Source organism: Rattus rattus, chromosome 2 (assembly GCF_011064425.1).
Source record: "Rattus rattus isolate New Zealand chromosome 2, Rrattus_CSIRO_v1, whole genome shotgun sequence".
NCBI classification, from domain to species: domain Eukaryota; kingdom Metazoa; phylum Chordata; class Mammalia; order Rodentia; family Muridae; genus Rattus; species Rattus rattus.
The window spans coordinates 157,154,193-157,174,882 of NC_046155.1; the positions used below are offsets into that span (position 1 = coordinate 157,154,193).

General features: G+C 35.5%; 3 protein-coding genes across 3 annotated transcripts; all 3 read left to right on the forward strand.

Moving 5' to 3' along the window:
* The first annotated feature begins 3,324 nt into the window (after positions 1–3,324).
* On the forward strand, positions 3,325–3,474 carry LOC116894394 (keratin-associated protein 20-2-like). The gene has a single exon (XM_032896102.1). It carries the CDS (start codon positions 3,325–3,327, stop codon positions 3,472–3,474), a length of 150 nt encoding a protein of 49 aa, XP_032751993.1.
* A 4,437-nt stretch (positions 3,475–7,911) lies between these two features.
* LOC116894395 (keratin-associated protein 20-2-like) lies at positions 7,912–8,085 on the forward strand. The gene has a single exon (XM_032896103.1). It carries the CDS (start codon positions 7,912–7,914, stop codon positions 8,083–8,085), a length of 174 nt encoding a protein of 57 aa, XP_032751994.1.
* A 4,445-nt stretch (positions 8,086–12,530) lies between these two features.
* LOC116894396 (keratin-associated protein 20-2-like) lies at positions 12,531–12,701 on the forward strand. The gene has a single exon (XM_032896104.1). The coding sequence runs from the start codon at positions 12,531–12,533 to the stop codon at positions 12,699–12,701; it is 171 nt and encodes a 56-aa protein (XP_032751995.1).
* The last annotated feature ends 7,989 nt before the right edge of the window (positions 12,702–20,690 follow it).

Consider the following 20,690-nt stretch of genomic DNA (forward strand, 5'->3'; position numbering starts at 1 on the left):
GATATTATGATGCCTTCAACATCACTCTCTCTCCTTGGCATTGTTTTCAATATTAGAGAGCTCTTAGATTTCATGATTTTAGTGTTGTGTTGTCTAATTCTGCTAACATTATACTTAGAACTCTAGTAAAGACTACTTTAAATCTGTGCAATAATTTAGTACATATAGTTCTTCTTGAATCATTAATTCTATAACCCCTGATCATAGGATATCATTTAAATTATTTAGTGTTTTCAGTTTTTCTTCAGTTCTCTAAAGTTTTCATTATAGAGGTAATATACTTTGGTTTAGGACAAGATAATTTATAAACTTTATGAATACAATTCTTGTTTCTTTTTTAAAGATTCATTTTTATTTTTTATTATTTAAAACAATTTTTAAAACTTAAATAGTTTAATATACCCTCCAAGTCCTCTTCCCCTTCCTACCCAACTTTTAGTCCTTTATCAAAAATCGGACAAAACCACAACCCCCCAAAACAAACAACCCCCCCAAATGAAAAATAGGACCCAACTGTAACCAAATAAAAATGCATACTCCAAATACTGTGGAATCTAATTCTATGTTTGTCAACAACTCTTGAACATAAGGCCTGTCCTGGAGTAATGGATATACCCAGTGTAACTCTATTGGAGAAAAAAACAATTGTGCTACTTCTACAGGAATAAGTGACACTTCAGTTGTTAAACTAACCATAGTGGTTAGGGTTGCATTCACTAAATTCATTTAATTTTAGAACTATAACAAAATAAAATATAATGAAATAAAAAAACTATCACATAAAAATAGAACAAGACAAACCAAAAGAAGGAAAAGGGACCAAGAGAAGACTATCTACAAACTGACAGCATGACCTCATGACTAATGAGAATGCCTACAGAACCCATTGAAGATACAGATGTCAAGCTGGTGCTCGTTGAACCTTCACTCATACATTCCAGCATCTTTAATACAGGAACATACTCTGCATGATCTCAAAAGAGAAATGTGAATACCAGGCTAGACACAAACTCTTTACGTGCAATGGTATACTGCCTTTAAGGTATGCTTAGGGTGATAGTGGCACAAAGCTTGTGGGATTAACCAACAAAGATTGTTTTACTTAAGGCTCATTCTACAAGATGGAACTCATATCTTTCACTACTTGGGTGACCGAGAACCAGAGACTAGATAGCCCAGGGACTTAGGATACAATAAAATAATACTGGTCTGAAAATACACATAGTGGTGAAAATGAGTCCTAAAGATATTTGATGTACTCCTAGACCAGTATCTTGTTGAGGAATCCTCAGATGTTTCTTCCTGAAGAAGATGGGAACAGATACAAATACCCATGGGCTGACATTTTTCAGAATGAAAAACCTTGAAACACTCATCTCTAAATGAAATGTCTCCATCAAATTCTTCCTTCAAAAATCAGAGAACCCCATGAAAGTAAGAGAAGGCAGAAAATGCATAAGATCCAGAGGGGATAGAGGATATTGGGAGAACAAGTCCCTCTAAATCAACTGAGTAAAGCTCACATGAACTCAGGGACTAAAGCAGCAAGCTCACAGCCTGCACAGGTCTTCATAAAGCCCTCTGAGGATATATTATGGCTTCCAGCTTGGTGTTTTTTATGGGATTCTTGAGTGTGCCCACAAGTGGGGCTCTGATCTTGCTCCTTCTTTGCTTTCTTGACAAGCTCATTAGTGATGTGTGATTATGCTGCTGATTCTTTGTATGTTGATTTTATAGCCTGATTTTTAAGGCTCAAAATGTTCACCAGTTTTCAGAGTTTCTCATGGGATCTTTGTGGTTCTTTACTTACAGCATCATGGCCTATAAAAGTGTGCTTCTTTGGGCTCTTCCTTCCATACTTAATATGGGGTTATTTATGGAGCCACGCTCTGTAAAGTAGAAGGGGAAGCCGCTCCTGAAATTCTTCAGTTTCTACGTTTGAGCACTGGTATCTTACCTATAGATGTGTCTCTTTGACTACCAAAGAGAGTTTATTTTTCAATAGTTGTTTTATTTTTTCTTTTACTGTTACTTGCAGTTTGAGATTATAGTATGATTATACCATTTTCCCTTCATCCCTACAAAACTCCATGTACTCATCCTTGGTCACCTTCAAATTTATAGCCTTTATTTCATGAATTGTGGTTATATGTATATACCTATATGTACATACATGTGTTTTAATGCATTTAACTGGCTCAGACTATATAATGATACCTGTATGCATCTTAACTAGATTATTGTGTTTTATTTGAATATATGGGAATAAATGGGTATTATATATTTTTCATGATTTGGTTTCATTGTTTACACCAAATCTTTGTTCAGCAGCTACAAACTGAAAGACAAAGAAAGAGTGCATAGCTCTCTTTTTTTTTTATTCCCTTTTAAAGAATTCAGGTACATTTTAAGGGGAACAATGCTGTTGGTATCATCACTCATTCTATTCATACTGGACAAAGTCTTTACAATTGAAGTATAATCCCAGAATGTCTCCAAAAGTTATTCAAGAGACAAGTTACTGTTCAAGGTAGCTGTACAGCCATTTTAAAAGCCAATGTAAATATCAATTAAACTAAAGAAACTATACTTAAATGCTGATGTTGGATCACCTGACCCACCTGAGATATCTTTCAGTTACATTTAAAATGCTACCATATGAGACATGAGGCAAAGAGAAGCACACATCAAATTGTCTGACCATTACATGGTCATTGATATATTTCTAAAAATAGTTAAATCAACATATATGAAATTGCATCCAAAATAACTGAAAATATGTTTGATAAGATGTACTACAAGTCACCAATTATATAACCAATAACCAGATCATACTTTATTAGCAAGGTCCTGGAAATGTATTCACAGTGATAAGATATATTGTATAATAACAAAACAAGCAAAGAGAAAGAAAACACAAGAAATTTTATGTATGAAGTTGTGTAAAGGAAATAGATACTAAGAGTAGACAACTTATTTATTTGTATTGTGTAACAGGGTCAGATCACATGAACGCAATAAACTAAATTTAGAATGAGATAGAGTCTTGAAAATAAAATCAAACCCTGATTTTGGCATGCATGTTTTGAATATGATTCTGACACAGAGCATAGTTATGTCAGTTACACCGCCTTGTTTGCTTATCTAGTAAAACCTGGCACTTACTGTATTTTAAGAAATACAGTGAATAGATGTGTGACACTACAATGCCTGTGGTTTTCCCTGTTAAACAACCAGGTATATAAAAGGCAGTTAGCAGATTGTGACATCCAGATTTAAAGAACCTGCTACCTGTCTTCCTCTTAACATCCCACTCCTGACAACATGTGTTACTATGGAGGATACTATGGAGGCCTAGGCTATGGCTATGGCTGTGGCTATGGCTGTGGCTATGGCTGTGGCTATGGTAGCTATGGTTACAGCTGTTGCCGCCCACTGTGCTGTAGAAGATACTGGTCCTATGGCTTCTATTGAAGAATTTCTGTATCTACCCATCCTTGCTGACTGGAATTGCTTCCAAGAATTTTCACAAGATGCAATAGAAAGTGTTTTAAAAAACACTAACTTTCTAATAAAATATCTGAAAATATTTGAAACACAACATGACCATCTAATGTTTCACCTTAGGTTGGACAGTCATCAACAAAAGTGTATACAAAAGCAAATATCTCCATATGGCTTTTAAAAATGTTTTCAACAACAACTCAACATTTGCATAAAATATTTGAATTATCAAGTAAATAAATGCATAAATGGAACAAAACAATTTCTGTATGTTTTGTGTATTTGTATCTGCCTGATCACATTTGGGGTTGGAAAAGTGGGAGGGGAGTAAAAAGAAGAGAAATATATTTCAGAAGATGAACATGTAGAATGAACAGGGAAAGAAAGAAGAATGGAAGAGAGGTGGTTATGGAAAGAGAGAGAATGAAATAAGCATATCCTCATGGCATACATCTGTGGATGGACATTTCATGTTGTTATAACTTGACTATTAAAAACATAGTGGCAATAAACTTTGTAGTGAACATTTTCCTTTGAAACAGGAAATGTGGTTAATTTAAAACTTTATATTAAGTAAAAATTAATTACAATGAATTTTGAACAAATTCATCTCAACAGTTCCCCATGCCATACATCTTTGTCAAAATTCTATTTCTGTGAAGGCTTTATTATGACCAGTTTAATTCATAAAAGAGAGCATTTAATTGGGACTTGTGTGCAGTTCACAGCTTTAGTCTTACTTCATGCAGAGCGGAAGTAGGATGGCATGCAGGCAGACATAGTGATGCAGTTGTAACTTAGAGTTCTAAATCTAGATCTGCAGGCAGCAGAGGAAGGGAGACTCTGGGTTTTGCATGGGCTATTGAAACCTCAATGTCCATCGCCAGTGATGCACTTCCTTCAACTAGGCCACACCTCCTATTCCTTTCAAATAACGCCAAACACTACTGACCAAATATTCAATTCTATGAGCACATATGACCATTGTCATTAAAAGTGTGACATTCCACTCCCTCAACTCCATAAGCTTATAGCCAAATAATAATGTAAAATACATTAGTTCCAAATTCAAAAGTCCCCAATGTCTATGACAATTGCTGTTTAAAATCCAAAGTAATATCTTTTTTGTGACTCAAGGCAATATCTTAAATGGAATACCTTTCATAGCAAAATAAAAAGCAAATCACATATTTTCAACATAAAATGGCACAAAATAGACATTACCATTCTAAAAGGGAGATAAGTGAGTATGTGGGAAAATTCTGTTCCAAAGGAAGTCAAACAACAGATGGGCAAATTCTAAATTATGCATACAATGTCTAAGGTCATAGAACTCTCCAGATCTCCCATCTCCTACCAGATTTTTTTGACTTAAACACAATTCTTTCTCTTGGGCATGATCTATACCCAGTCTGGAGCTCTTTTTGGTAGGAAATACAAAACTCTGGCTTCACCTATACTTTGGGATGTCCCATACAATTCATGTTCACAGCTTTCAACAATGGACTTCCTAGACTTCAATTCAGGGACATCTCTATTAGATGTATGGCCTTAGCAGCTTTTCTTAGCTGAGAAGAAAATATCCAAAATAACTTCTGTACATCTTTGAACCAAAGAGACAGAACTGCATAGCCAACATAGCCCAACTATATACTGTTTGCTGGGTTTGGACCTTGGCCCCCTCATTCAATTATATTACAAGTTTCTGTTTCTAATGATTTTCCCTTCACTGCTTAAGATTTTCTTTAATTGCATTTCACAAGTTAGTACCATGGCTGGTGGCATGTTTCTCAGAGGTTACCACTCATGTATTGCATTTAGCATCAGGTTTGATTCAAACTTTTTATCACCCTCGGCACTTGCATCCCTTTCTGGACATCTGTGTAAAAGTTTAAATAACCATGTGACAATAATGAATAGACTATCTTGAAATCTCTCTGCCAACACCAATTACCCAATAACCTTGAAATTAGGCTCAGGTAGATTTTCAGGCAAAGGCAAAAAGCAGTCACAGTCTTTGCCAAAATATCACAAGAATAACCTCTAGGACGTTTATGAATATTTTTCTTCTGTGAAATCTCTTGAGGTAGGCGGTCATAATCCATATTGCTCTTACCACAACTATCTTCCATACTTATACTATGAAGGGGTATTAACAGCCTCTTAAAGCAGTTACCTGCTTTGTGAATCCAAAGACTCTATTTTGTGAACAAGCACCACGGTTAGACCTGTCAAATCAATACCCCAATTCTGATACCGACATTTTTCAGGGTGGGGGACTATGGATTTGCTAACTATTGGACAACCAGCAAGACCAGTAGAAGCAGTACAGTGAAGCTACCCAAGAATAAAAGACAAGCTGTGAGTGATGCAGAGAGCAGAGTGAGAGAGTTGATCCACAGAGAAGCTATGAAGAGTGAAAGTAGATTGCAAATATGGCACAATGTGTTATTTACACTATCAGTAGATTATTTTACTTTTATCTTCCTGTGAGTATACCCTAATTCTCCCATCATCAAACAAGAATTTATTCAATTTTATTTACTTTTACAAAATCTCACAGTGGACAGATTTTCAACAGATTCTGGAAGAACACAAACATTGTACATCTCAAGAAAATAAATTTTCTCTGTGTTTGAATATATAAAAAGGTTAAGAGTTTTAAAGTTATCTGTTGGCTTTTGATGAGATCTTAGGAATAAATAGGTGAGGAGAGTTTGTGGTTTAATAGGCATGTGTTTGTTTTACAAGTTAACCTGGGCCCATTATACTGAAGGGTTTGTAACAAATTCAGTTGACACAAACTGAATCCATAGGACAGGAATGAGCCACTTCAGCACAGATAAGAAAATGAATCCAAAAATAGGAAAATAAGCAAGCCTTTAGGGCATTTTATTAGTTACTGCTGAGGGAGAGGCATGGCCCATTGAGTACCACCAACACCGAACTTGTAGTCCTGGGTGGTATAAAAAGTCAGGTTGAGTAATCCATGATGAGCAAGCCTGTAAGTATCCCAACCTGGCCTCTGAATAAATTCCTGCCTCTAGAATCCTTCCCTGTTTGAATGCCTGTCCTGAATTCCTTCAATGATGAACACTGGTGGGCATGTTTAAACAAATAAACCCTTTCCTCCTCAACTTGCTTTGGGTCATTGTGTTTCCCACACCAATGAGGACTCTACAACACAATCTCTTTTCCAACTAAATTTGAGATTAGTATTGTTGTCTAATTCCCTTCCCTCAGTCCAATTTTTATCGCCCATCTTATGTGCTAATTGAAGCCCATGTTACCTGTGCTCAGTCTAACAGAAGGGACATCATTAGGTAAAACTTGCTAAAGGCCTATTAGCTATAGGTGAACTACCTTCTTTAATTTGCCTTGCTTAGCTTAACATAATGATTGCTAGCATCTATTCTCTATGAAGGAAATAATGTGAAGAAGAAATTAGAATATAGAATCATATGTCCTGTTCATGGATTGAAGAATTACTAAAAGGAAAAAATAGTTTATTTGCTAAAGCAATGTACAGACTTCATGGAATCTCCAGGAAAATTCTAATTGTATTTTGAACATAATTACATAGACAATCCTAATGATCACATGAAGGCACAGGATCACTATAAGAACCTAAATAAACTACACAGATAGGAAAATACTGGAACTACCATTGAATCTGGCCTCAAACTTTTCTACAGAATCATAGTAATAAAATAAAAATTAAATAATCATGGCAAAAATCAGACATACAAATGAGAAATTGAATAAAATTTAAGAAGATGTAAAGATCTACTAGGATCATGGATTAGTAGAATTAACATACCATAATAAAAATATATGAAAAATATGACTGAATAAAATAAATTTAGAATAAACCAAAATATGCTTATGCATATATTGTAATCAAGTCACTAATAACATAACGAATGACCAAATCTTTTTTCATCACATACATTTAGGAAATACATACTGATTTTATAATACAAAGCAAAGCATGAAAAACAAACAAACAAAATTGAAATATAGAGTACTACAAATAAGACATAAAAGGGGAGAGAGGTTCCTATGATTTATATTGTGGCACAGTATAGGTTCAGGAGTATTAAATAAACTAAATATATAATGAGGCATTGTCTTAAAACTAGATCCAGGTTTTCACATTAAAGCCGCATGCTTTGACCTTGAAATATCTATATATGAGCACAATTATATCAGTTATACAACATTGTTTGGTTAGGAAACTTTGGAGCCCTGATGTTTTCTGAAGCACAGACATCATATGTGATGTCATAATGCCTGTGGTTTTTGTCACCAAACATCCAGGTATATAAAAGGCCCTTGGCAAATGGGAACATCCACACTCCAGAAACATACTGCTTATCTTCCTCTGAACACTCTACTCCTGATATCATGTGTTACTATGGAGGATTCTATGGAGGCCTGGGTTATGGCTATGGTGGCCTAGGCTGTGGGTATGGTTATGGTGGCTATGGCTGTGGCTATGGCTGTGGCTATGGTGGCTATGGTTATGGTTGTTGCCGCCCACTGTGCTGTAGAAGATACTGGTCCTATGGCTTCTATTGAAAAATTTCTGTATCTACCCAGCCTTGATGACTGGAAGTACTCCCAAGAATTTTCACAGGATGCAATAGAGAATGTCTTCAAAAATACTAACTTTATACCAAATATCTGAAAATACTTGAAACACAACATGACCATTTATTGTTTCACCTTAGGTTGGATAGTCATCATCAACAAAATTGTTTATAAAAACATTTATCTTCATAATGTTTAAAAATGTTTTCAACAATAACTCAACATCTGCATAACATATTTGAATTATCAAGTAAATAAATGCATAAGTGGAACAAAACAATTTCTCTATGTTTTGTGTATTTGTATCTGCCTGATAACATGGGAGATTGGAAAAGTGGGAGGGGAATAAAGAGGAAGAAGATATTACAAAATATGGACATGGAGAATGAACAGGGAAAGAAGAAAGATTTGAAGAAAGGTGGTAATGGAGAAATAGAGAAATGAGCACATCCTCTCAGAACACATCTGTGGATGGACATTTCATGTTGTTATAACTTGACTATTGAAATCATTGTGGCAAAAAAATTTGTAGTGAACATTTTTATTTGAAACAAGAAATGTGGTTAATTTAAAATTTTTGTAATAAGCAAAAATTAATTACAAAGAATTTTGTACACAGTCATCTCAACAGGTACCTTTACCATACATCATTGTCAAAATTCTATTGCTGTGAAGGCATTATCATGACTACATCAATTCTTAAATAGAATGCATTTAATTGGAACTTGTGTGCAGTTTCAAAGCTTTAGTCCTACTTCATCCTGAGGGGAAGTATGGTGGCACACAGGCAGACAAAGTAATGGAGAAGTAGCTGAGAGTTCTAAATCTGGATCTGCAGACAGCAGGAAATGGGAGACTCTGGGTTTTGTATGGGCTCTTGAAACTTCAAAGCCCATCCCCAGTGATGCACTAACTCCAACTAGGCCATACCTCCTATTCCTTTCAAATAATGCTATGTCTTACAAAATATTCAACTTTATTAGCACATGTGGGCACTGTCATTGAAACTTTCCCATTCCACTCCCTAGACCCCATAAGTTTGTAGCCAATTAATAACGTAAAATGCATTAAGTCAAAAACAAAAGTCCCCATATTCTTATCAAAATTGAAACACTGTTTAAATGTCCAAAGTTTAAAGTCTCTTTTGAAAATCAAAGCAATCTCTTAAAACTTTGAGAGCAAAGTTAAAAGCAGCCCACATATTTTCAACATAAAATGGCACAGAATATACCTTACCATTATAAAAGGTAGGTAAGTGAGTATGTGCCTATGTGGCTTTCCCAAAGGAAGTCAAATACCAGATGGGAAAATTGTAAACTCTGCATACCCATGTCTAAGGTCAAAGTACTCTCCAAGTCTCCATCTCCTTTCAGCTTTTTTTACTTAAACATGCTTCTTTCTCTTGGGTAGGTTCTGTACCCAGTCTGGAGCTCTCTTTGATAATAATCACAAAACTCTGGCTTCATCTATACTTTAGGATCCCCCATACAATTCATCTTCACAGATTCCCACAATGGAATTCCTAGACTTCAATTCAGGGACACCTCTATTACATATATAGCCTTAGCAGCTTTTCTTAGCTGAGAAGAAAATATCCAAAATATCTTTCATACATGTTGACCATAAGAGCCAGAACTACGTAGCCAACATTACCAAGCTATACTATTTACTGGGTTTGGACCTTGACCCCTCATACAATTATATTACAAGTTTTTGTTTCTGACAATTTTCCTTCACTGCTTAAGATTTTGTTTAATTTCATTTTACAAGTTAGATGCTTGGCCAGTGGCATCTCTCTCTGAGGTTACCACTCATGTATTACATTTAGCATTAGGTTTGGATTCAAACTTTTTATCACCTTCAGCACTCACATCCTTTCTTCTACATCTGTATAAAATTAAAAATAATCATTTGATAGTAATAAGTAGACTATCTTGAAGTCTCTTTGGCCAACACCAATTACACAAAACATTAAATTTAGCCTCAGGTAGATTTTCAGACAAAGGCAAAAAGCAGCCACAGTCTTTGCCAAAATAGCACAAGAATAAATTCTAGTTCATCTATGAATATTCTTCTTCTGGGAAACCTCTTGAGGTAGGCAGTCATAATCCACATTTCTCTCAGCAAAACTATCTTTTACACTCATACAAAGAAGGCCTATTAAGTGTTTCTTAAAGCATTTTCCTATTTTGTGAATCCAAGGACTAATCTGAGAACAAGCACCATGGTTAGATCTATCACGTCAATATCCCAATTTTTTTCAGGGGTGGGGATGGGTGGATTCGATTACTATGTGAAAATCAGCAAGAACAGGAGAAGTAATATAGTGGAGTCACCCAAGCATAGAAGACAAACTGTGTGAGAGTGAGTGAGTGAGAGAAGTGATCCTGAACCGTAAAGGAGCTAAGAAGAATGAAAGTAGATTCTATACATTCCACAATGTGTTATTTACACTATCAGTAGATTATTTTACTTTTACTTTCCTATGAATATCCACTAGTTCTTCCATTTTCAAACAAATTTATTCAATTTTATTTTATTTTAACACAATCTCACAGTTGACAGATTTTCAACACATCAAAGAGATTCTGGAAGAATACAAACATTGTACATTTTAAGAAACTAAATTTTTACTGTGTTTGAATATATAAAAAGATTAAGAATTTTAAAGTTGTTTGTTGGTTTTTGGAGAGATCTTGGGGATAAATATGTAATAGAGTTTGTGGTTTAGTAGGCATGTGTTTGTTTTGCAAGTTAACATGGGTCAATTATATGGAAGGGTTCGTATCAATTTGATGCAAACTGAACCCATATGATAAGAGTAAGCCACTTCAGCACAGTTAAGAAAATGACTCCATAAAATATGGAAATAGGTGGGCCTGTAGGGCATTTTATTAATTAGTTATTGCTGAGGAGGGGCATGATCCATTGAGTACTGCCTACTCTGGACTTGTGGTCCTCAGTGATATAAAAAACAAGATTGAGTAATGCATGATGAGCAAACCTGTAAGCAGTACCCCAACATGGCCTCTGAATCAATCAATTCCTGCCTCTAGAATCCTGCCCTGTTTGAATGCCTATCCTGATTTCCTTCAATGATGAACAGTGATAGGGATATTTAACCAAATAAACCCTTTCTTCCTCAATTTGCTCTGGGTCATGGTGTTTCCCATACCAATGAGGACTCTAAAATGCCATCTCTTTTTCCAACCAAATTTGAGATCAGTACTGTTGTCTAATTCCCCTCCCTCAGTCCAAGATTTATTACCTATTTTCCCTGGTAATTGAATACGACTTTATGTGTGCTCAGCCTAACAAAGGGACATCATTAAGAAATAATGGTTTCCACAGGTAAAAAATGTGAAGGGCCTATTAACTACAAGCAATCCACCTTTAATTTGCCTTGCTTAGCTTAACATAATAATGGCTAGCATCCATTTTCTGTAAAGAAAATAATGTGAAGAAGAAATTAGGATATAGAATTGTATGTCGTTTGTGGATTGAAGAATTAATGAAAGGAAAAAAGAGTATGTTTGCTAAAGCAATATACATATTATATGAAATCTCCAGAAAACTTCTAAATGTATTCTGAACAGAATTAGGTAGCACAATCATAATTATCAAATGAAGGCACAGGATCACTCTAAGAGCCCAAACAAACTAAATAGAGAGAAAAACAATGGAACTGTCTTAGAACTTCATCTCAAATTAGGGAACAGAATCATAGTAATAAAATAAAATCTAAATAATTGTGGCACAAAGCAGACGTAAAAATGAGAAATTGAACAAAATTTAAGAAAGTTAAAGATCTATTAGATCATGGAACAGTAGAATTAACATACCATAGTAGAAACATATGACAAAATATGTCTAATTAGAATAAATTTAGAATAAATCCAAAATATGCTCATGCATATGTTGTTGTCAAGTCACTAGTAAAATAACCAATGACCAAAGCATTTTTCACTAAAAATACTTAGGAAATACATACTTATTTTACAATACAAATCAAACAAGGGGAAAAAAACAGTTTCAATATGTAGTACTACAAAACAAACAGATATAACAAGAAGATAGATAGATTTCAATGATTTATACTGTAGCACAGTACAGAATCACAAGTATTAAATACACTAAATATATAATAAAGCATTGCCTTGAAACCAGATTAAGATTTTTCACATTAAAGCCTCATGGTCTGACCTTGGGATTCTAACATATGAGTATAATTACCTCAGCTATTCAGCGTTGTTTGGCCAGTAAACTATGCAATCTGATATTTCTGAAGCACAGTAGATTCTTGTGTGATGTCATAATGCCTGTGGTTTTTGTCACCAAACATTCAGGTGTATAAAAGGCCCTTGGCAAATGGGAACATCCACACTCCAGAAACATACTGCTTATCTTCCTCTGAACACTCTACTCCTGACACCATGTGCTACTATAGTGGATACTACGGAGGCCTTGGCTATGGCTATGGTGGCCTAGGCTGTGGCTATGGCTGTGGCTATGGCTGTGGCTATGGCTGTGGCTATGGTGGTTATGGTTATGGTTGCTGTCGCCCTCTGTGCTATAGAAGATACTGGTCTTATGGCTTCTACTGAGGACATTATGCAGATATCCAGCCTTTGTGACTGGAAGTGCTTCCAAGAATTTTCACAGGATACAGTAGAGAATGTCTTCAAAAATACTAACTTTATACTAAATATCTGAAATTAATTGAAACACAACTTGTCATCTAAGATTAGGTTGGACACTCAACATCAAAAAAATTATTTATAAAAACATTTATCTTCATGATGCTTTTAAGAATGTTTTCAACAATAACTCAACATTTGCATAAAATATTTGAATTATCAATTAAATAAATGCATAAATGGAACAAAACTATTTCTGTATGTTTTATGTATTTGTATCTGCCTGATCACAAGGGGGTTGGAAAAGTGAAAGGGGAGTAAGAAGAAGGTATTTCAGAATATGGACATGGAGAATGAATGATCAGGGAAAGAAGGAAGAATGGAAAAGAGGTGGTTATGGAGAGAGAGAGAGAGAGAGAGAGAGAGAGAGAGAGAGAGAGAGAGAGAAATAACCATATCCTCTCCTTTTGGCATACATCTGTGAATGGACATTTCATGTAGTTATCACTTGACTATTAAAATGTTGGGGGGTGGATGGTAATGGGGGGAGGATAGGGAGGGGAAGCCCATATAGAAGGGGAGGGGGAGGAGTTAGGGGGATGTTGGCCCAGAAACCGGGAAGAATAACAATCGAAATGTAAATAAGAAATACTCAAGTTAATAAAGATTAAAAAAAAATTGCAAAAAAAAAATGTGACAAAAAACTCCACAGTGGAAATTTTCCTTTGAACCAAGAAATGTGTTTAATTTAAAATTTTTGTATTATCTGAAAATTAATTACAATGAGTTTTGAACACCTTTATCTCAACACTTCCCCTTACCATACATCTTAGTCAATATTCTATTGCTGTGAAGGCATTATCATGACCACATCAATTCCTAAAGATAACGTCTCTAATTAGGACTTGTTTGTGCAGTTTCAGGGCTGTAGCTCTATTTCATCCTGAGGGGAAGCATGGTGGCACACAGACAGACATAGTAGTGGAGTAGTAGCTGAGAGTTCTAAATCTCGATCTGCAGGGAGCAGGAGAAGTGATATTCTGGGTTTTGAATGAGCTGTTGATACTGGAAAGCCAATCCCCAGTGATGCAATTTCTCCAACTAGGTCACACCTCCTATTCCTTTAAAATAATGTCAGATACTACTAACCAAGTATTCAACTCTCTGAGGCTATATGACCATTGTCCTTGAACCTATCAGATTGCACTTCCTCAACCCCATAAGCTTATAGACAAATAATAATGAAAAATACATTAGGTCCAACATCAAAAGTCCCCATTGTCTATCACGATTACTGTTAAAATGTCCAAAGTTCAAAATATCTTTTGAGACTTAAGGCAATCTATTAATTGCAACAACTTTCACGGCAAAATAAAAGGCAGATCACATATTTTTGACATACAGTGGCACAGAATATACCTTACCATCCTAAAATGGAGATAAGTGGGTATGTGGGTATGTGAGTATGTGGGTATGTGGCTATGTGGCTATGTGGCTATGTGGCTATGTAGCTCTAGCAAAGGAAGTCAAACACCAGATGGGCAAATTCGAAACTCTACATACCCATGTCTGAAGTTAAAGAACTCTCTAGATCTACTTTCAGCTTTTTTGACTTAAACACACTTCTTTCTCTTGGGCATGATCTATGCCCAAGTCTGGAGCTCTCCTTGGTAGAAATCCCAAAACATTGACATTAACAACAATTTGGGTTCCCCCAGACAATTCATCTTCACAGATTCCCACAGTGGACTTCCTAGGCTTCAACTCAAGGACAGTTCTATTAAATGTCTGGCCTTAGAAGCTTTTGTTAACTGAGAACAAAATATCCAAAATACCTTTCATATATCCTTGACCCTAAAGCTAGAACTATATAGCCAAAACCGCCAAGCTATACTGCTTCCTAGGTTTGGACCTTGGCCCCCTCATTGAACTATATTACAACAAGTTTCTGTTTCTGATGACTTTCCTTCACTGCTTAAGATTTTCTTTAATTTCATTTCACAAGTTAAATTATGGCTGGTGACATCTTTCTCCGAAGTTATCACTCATGTATTGCATTTAGCATTAGGTTTGGATTTTATTACCTTCAATGCTCGCTTCCTTTCGTCTAAATCCCTATAAAAGTTAAAATAATCATCTGACAGTAATGACTTGACTGTCTTCAAATCTCTTCTGCCAATACCAATTACCCAAAAATCTTGAATTTTGTCTCAGTTAGATTTTCAGACAAAGGCACAAAGCAGTCACAGTCTTTGCCAAAATATCACAGGAATAAACTCTAGGTCATTAATGAATATTCTTCTTCTGGAAAATCTCTTGATGTCAGCTGTCATAATCCATATTGCTCTTAGTACTATTGTATCCTATACTCACACAAAGAAGGCCTATTAAGGGTCTCTTAAAACGTTTGCCTCCTTTATGAATTCAAGGACTATATTCTGTGAGCAAGCACCAAGGTCACATTAATACCCCAATTATGAAACCAAAGTTTTTAAGGAAGAGTGGGGGATTTGATTACCATGGGATAAACAGCAAGAATAGCAGAAGCAGTATAGTAAAGCCTACCCAAGCAGAAAAGTCAAGCTCTGTGTGATACAGAGAGCAGAGTGAAAGAGTTGATCCAGGACAATAGATAAGCCAAGAAGAATGAAAGTAGCTTCCAGATATTCAACAATGTTTTATTTCACTATCAGTAGATTATCTTATTTTTATCTTAATGTAACTATGCCCTAGTTCTTCCATGTTCAAACAATAATTTATTCAATTTTATTTTATTTTTATACATCTCATAGTTGACAGATTTTCAACATATCAAAGAGTTTCTGGAAATATACAAACTTTCTATATTTTATGGGACTAAACTTTTACTGTATTTGAATATGTACAAAGGTCAAGAATTTTAATGTTATTTGTTGGGATTTTGTAATATCTTGTGGATAAATATGTAAGGAGAGTTTGTGGTCTAACAGGCATATGTTGTTTTACAGGTTAGCATGGCCAATTACGCTGAAGGGTTCGTAACAACTTGACACAAATTGAATCTATAGGACAGGAGCGAGCCACTTCAGCACAGTTAAGAAAATGACTCCAAAAATAGGAAAGTAGGCAAGCCTGTAGGGCATTTTATTAGTTATTGCTGAGGGAGGGGCATGCTCCATTGAGTAGTGCCAATTATGCACTTGTAATCCTGGGTGCTAATAAAAAATAAAGTTAAGTAATTAATGATGAACAAACCTGTAAGCAGTACACCAAACTGGTCTCCAAATCAAATCCTGCCTTTAGAATCCTGCCCTGGTTTGCTTCAATTATGAACAGCGATGGGAAAGTTTAACCAAATAAACTCTTTCCTCCTCCCTGTGCTTTTGGTCATGTTGTTTCCCATACCAATGAAAATTCTAAGACACCATCTATTTTCCCAATGAAATTTGAGATTAGTATTATTGTCTAATTTACCTCCCTCAGTCCAATTTTCATTTCCCAGCTTACCTACTAATTGAAGCCCACTTTATACATGTTCAGTCTAACAGAAGGGACTTCATTAAGAAAAAATGGTTTACAAAGGTATAAAATGCTAAAAGCCTATTAGCTCCAATTTATCCACCTTCTTTGATTTGCTTTGCTTAGCTTGACCTAATGATCACTAGCATTTATTTTCTATAAAGAAAATAATGTGAAAAAGACATTGGGATATTGAATTATATGTCTTGTTCATGGATTAAAGAATAACAATATTAAAAATAGTATGTTTGCTAAAGCAATGTACAAATTTCATGAAATCTCCAGAAAATTTCTAATTGGATTCTGAACAGCATTAGACAGCAAATTTCTAATGGCCAAATGAAGAGATAGGATCACTCTAAGAACCCAAACTAACTAAGCAGAAAGGAAAATATTGGAACTACGATAAAATCTGGTCTCAAATCATTCCAGAGAATCATAGCAATAAAATAAAAACTAAATCAGGTCAAAAATCAGAAGTGCAAATGAGAAATTGAATAAAATGTAAGAATGCTTGACAGCACACATAAAAGCTCTAGAAGTAAAAGAAGGCAGGAAATAACCAAACTCAGGGCTGAAATTAACCAAGTAGAAACAAAAAGGACTATACAAAGAATCAACAAAACCAGGAGCAGTTCTTAAGAAAATCAAAAAAGATAAACTCTTAACCAGACTAACCACAAGGCACAAAGACACTATCCAAATTAACAAAATCTGAAATGAAAAGGGAGACATAACAACAGAATCTGAGAAAATTCAAAAAATCATTAGATCCTACTACAAAAGCCTATATTCAACAAAACTGAAAAGTCCGGATTAAATGGACAATTTTCTAGACAAATAACAGATACCAAAATTAAATCAGGATCAGATAAACCATCTAAACAACCCCTTAACTCCTAAAGAAATATAAACAGTTATTAAAAGTCTCCCAACCAAAAACAGCCCTGAACAGACCTCATATAAACTATTCCACAAAATAGAAACAGAAGGAGCACTACCCAATTTTTCTATGAAGTTACAGTTACTCTTCTACCTAAACCATACAAAGAAAGAGAACTTCAGACTAATTTCCCTTATGAATATTGATGTGAAAATACTCAATAAAATTCTCAAAAGCGCAACCCAAGAACACATCAAAACAATCATCCATTATGATCAAGTAGGCTTCATCCCAGGGATGATTCAACATAGGGAAATTCATCAACGCAATCCTCTGTGTAAATAAACACAAAGAAAAAAACACATGATCATGTCATTAGCTGCTGAAAAATCATTTGACAAAATTCAAAACCCTTCGAGATAAAAGTCTTGAAAAATCGGGAATACAAGGCCCATACCTAAACATAGTAAAAGCCATATACAGCAAACCAGTTGCTAACATTAAACTAAATGGAGAGAAACTTGAAGCAATCCCACTAAAATCAGGGACTAGACAAGGCTGCCAACTCTCTCCCTACTTATCCAATATAGTTCTCAAAGTCCTAGCCAGAACCATCAGACAATGAAAGGGGGTCAAAGGGATACAAATTGGAAAGGAAAAAGTCAAAATAACACTATTTGCAGATGATATGATAGTATATTTAAGTGACCCCAAAAGTTCCACCAGAGAACTGCTAAGCCTGATAAACAACTTCAACAAAGTGGCTAGGTATAAAATTAACTCAAACAAATCAGTAGCATTCCTCTACTCAAAGGATAAACTGGCTGAGAAAGAAATTAGGGACATGACATCCTTCACAATAGTCTCAATAATATACAATACCTCGGTGTGACATTAACCAAGCAAGAGAAAGATCTATATGACAAGAACTTCAAGTTTCTGAAAAAAGAAACTGAAGATCTCAGATGAAAAGACCGTCCATGCTCATGGATTGGCAGGATTAAAATAGTATAATGTCCACTTTGCCAAAAGCAATCTACAGATTCAGTGCAATCCCCATCAAAATTCCAACTCAATTCTTCATAGAGATAGAAAGAGCAATTTGCAAATTCATTTGGAATAACAAAAAAAAAAACCCCAGGATAGTGAAAACTATACTCAACAATAAAAGAACTTCTGGGGGAAATCACCATCCCTGACCTCAAGTAGTATTACAGAGCAATAGTGATAAACACTGTATGGTATTGGTACAGAGACAGGCAGGTCTATCAGTGGAATAGAACTAAAGATCTAGACATGAACCCACACACCTATGGTGACCTCTACATCAAACCAGATACACTCAAACTAATAGAAGAAAAAGTGGGTAAGAGCCTCAAACACATGGGCATGGAAGAAACTTTCCTGAACAAAATACCAATGACTTATTCTCTAAGATCAAGAATTGACATTTGGGACCTCATAAAACTACAAAGCTTCTGTAAGGCAAGGGACACTGCCATTAGGAAAAAAATGGCAATCAACAGATTGGGAAAAGATATTTACCAATCCTATATCCAATAGAGGACTAATATCCAAAATATACAAAGAACTGAAGAAGTTAGACTCCAGAGGGTCAAATAACCCTATTTAAAATGGAGTACAGAATTAAACAAAGAATTCTCAACTGGAGAATATTGAATGGATGAAAAGTACCTAAGGCAATGTTCAACATCCTTAGTCATCAGAGAAATGCAAATCAAAACAGCCCTGAGATTCTACCTCACACCAGTCAGAATGACTAAGCCAAAAACTCAGGTGACAACAGATGATGGCAAGGATGTGGAAAAAGAGGAGCACTCTTCCATCGTTGGTGGGATGGAAAACTGGCACAACCACTGTGGAAATCAGTCTGGAGGTTCCTCAGAAAATTGGACATTGAACTGCCTAAGGACCCAGCTATACCTCTCCTGGTATTCTATAACACACACCAAAGTCACATGCTCTACTATGTTCATAGCAGCCTTATTTATTATTGCCAGAACCTGGAAAGAAGCTAGATGCCCTTCAACAGAGGAATTGATACAGAAAATGTAGTATATCTACAAAATTGAGTATTACTCAGCTATTACAAAGCAATGACTTCTTGAAATCATAGACAAAATGGATTGAACTAGAAAATATCATCCTGAGTGAGGTAACCCAATCATAGAAAAACACACATGGTATGCACTCACTGATTAGTGGATATTAACCCAAAAGCTTGAATTACCCATAATAAAACCCATAGACGACATGAAGCTCAAGAAGAAAAACCAAAATGTGAATGTTTTAGTCCTTCTTAAAAAGGGGAACAAAAATATTCATAGGAGCTTATATGGTGACAGAGTTTAGAGCAGAGACTGAATGAATGGCCATTCAGAACCTTCCCCAACTGGGTATACAGCCCATTTATATATAGCAACCAAAACAAGGTAATATTGATGAAGCCAAAAAATGCATACTGACAGTAGCCTCATATAGCTGTCTCCTGAAAGGCTCAGCCAAGCATGTCAAATACAGAGGTGAATGCTAGCAGCAAACTCTTGAAATGAGAACAGGGTTCCCATTGGAGGAATTGGAGAAAGGATTAAAGGAGATGAAGGTGCTGGCAACCCCATAAGAACAACAATAACAACCAACCAGAGCTCCCAGGTACTAAACCACTATCCAAAAACCACACATGGACAGACCCATGGCTCCAGCTGCATATGTGGCAGAGGATGGCCTTGTTGGGCACCAATTGGAGGAGAAGCCATTGGTCCTGCCAAAGCTGGATCCCCCAGTACAGGGGAATGTCAGGGGGTAGGAAGAGGGGCTGGTTGTGGAAGGGGGACACCCTCATAGAATAGGGGGGCTTATGGTCAGGAAATTGAGAAAGGAAATAACATTTGAAATGTAAAAAAAAAAAAAAAAAAAAAAAAAAAAAGAATGTGGAAAGATCTACTAGTATCATGGATCAGAAGAATTAACATACAATAGTAAAAATATGTGACTAAATATGTCAGAATAGAATAAATTTAGAATAAATACAAAATATGCATATGCATGTATTGTTTTCAAGTCACTAGTAAAATAACCAAGGACCACATCATTTTTCATTATAAAAAGTTAGGAAATACATACTGATTTTATAATACAAAGCAAACAAGGGAAAAAGATAATTTCAACATGGAATATTATAAAACAGACATAACAAGGAGAGGGACAGATTTCAATGATTTATACTGTGGCATAGTATAGATTCATGAGTATTAAATAAAAGATATATATTATGAGGCATTGTCTTGAAACTAGATCCAGATTTTCACATAAAGCCTTATGGTCTGACGTTGGGATTCTAACATGAGCATAATTATCTCAGTTATGCAGCATTGTTTGGCCAGTAAACTATGCAATCTGATGTTTTCTGAAGCACAGTAGACACTTGTGTGATGTCATAATGCCTGTGGTTTTTGTCACTAAACATCCAGGCATATAAAAGGCCCTTGACAGATGGTTACATCCAAACTTCAAAAACGTAGTTATCTTCCTCTGAACATTCCACTCCTGACATC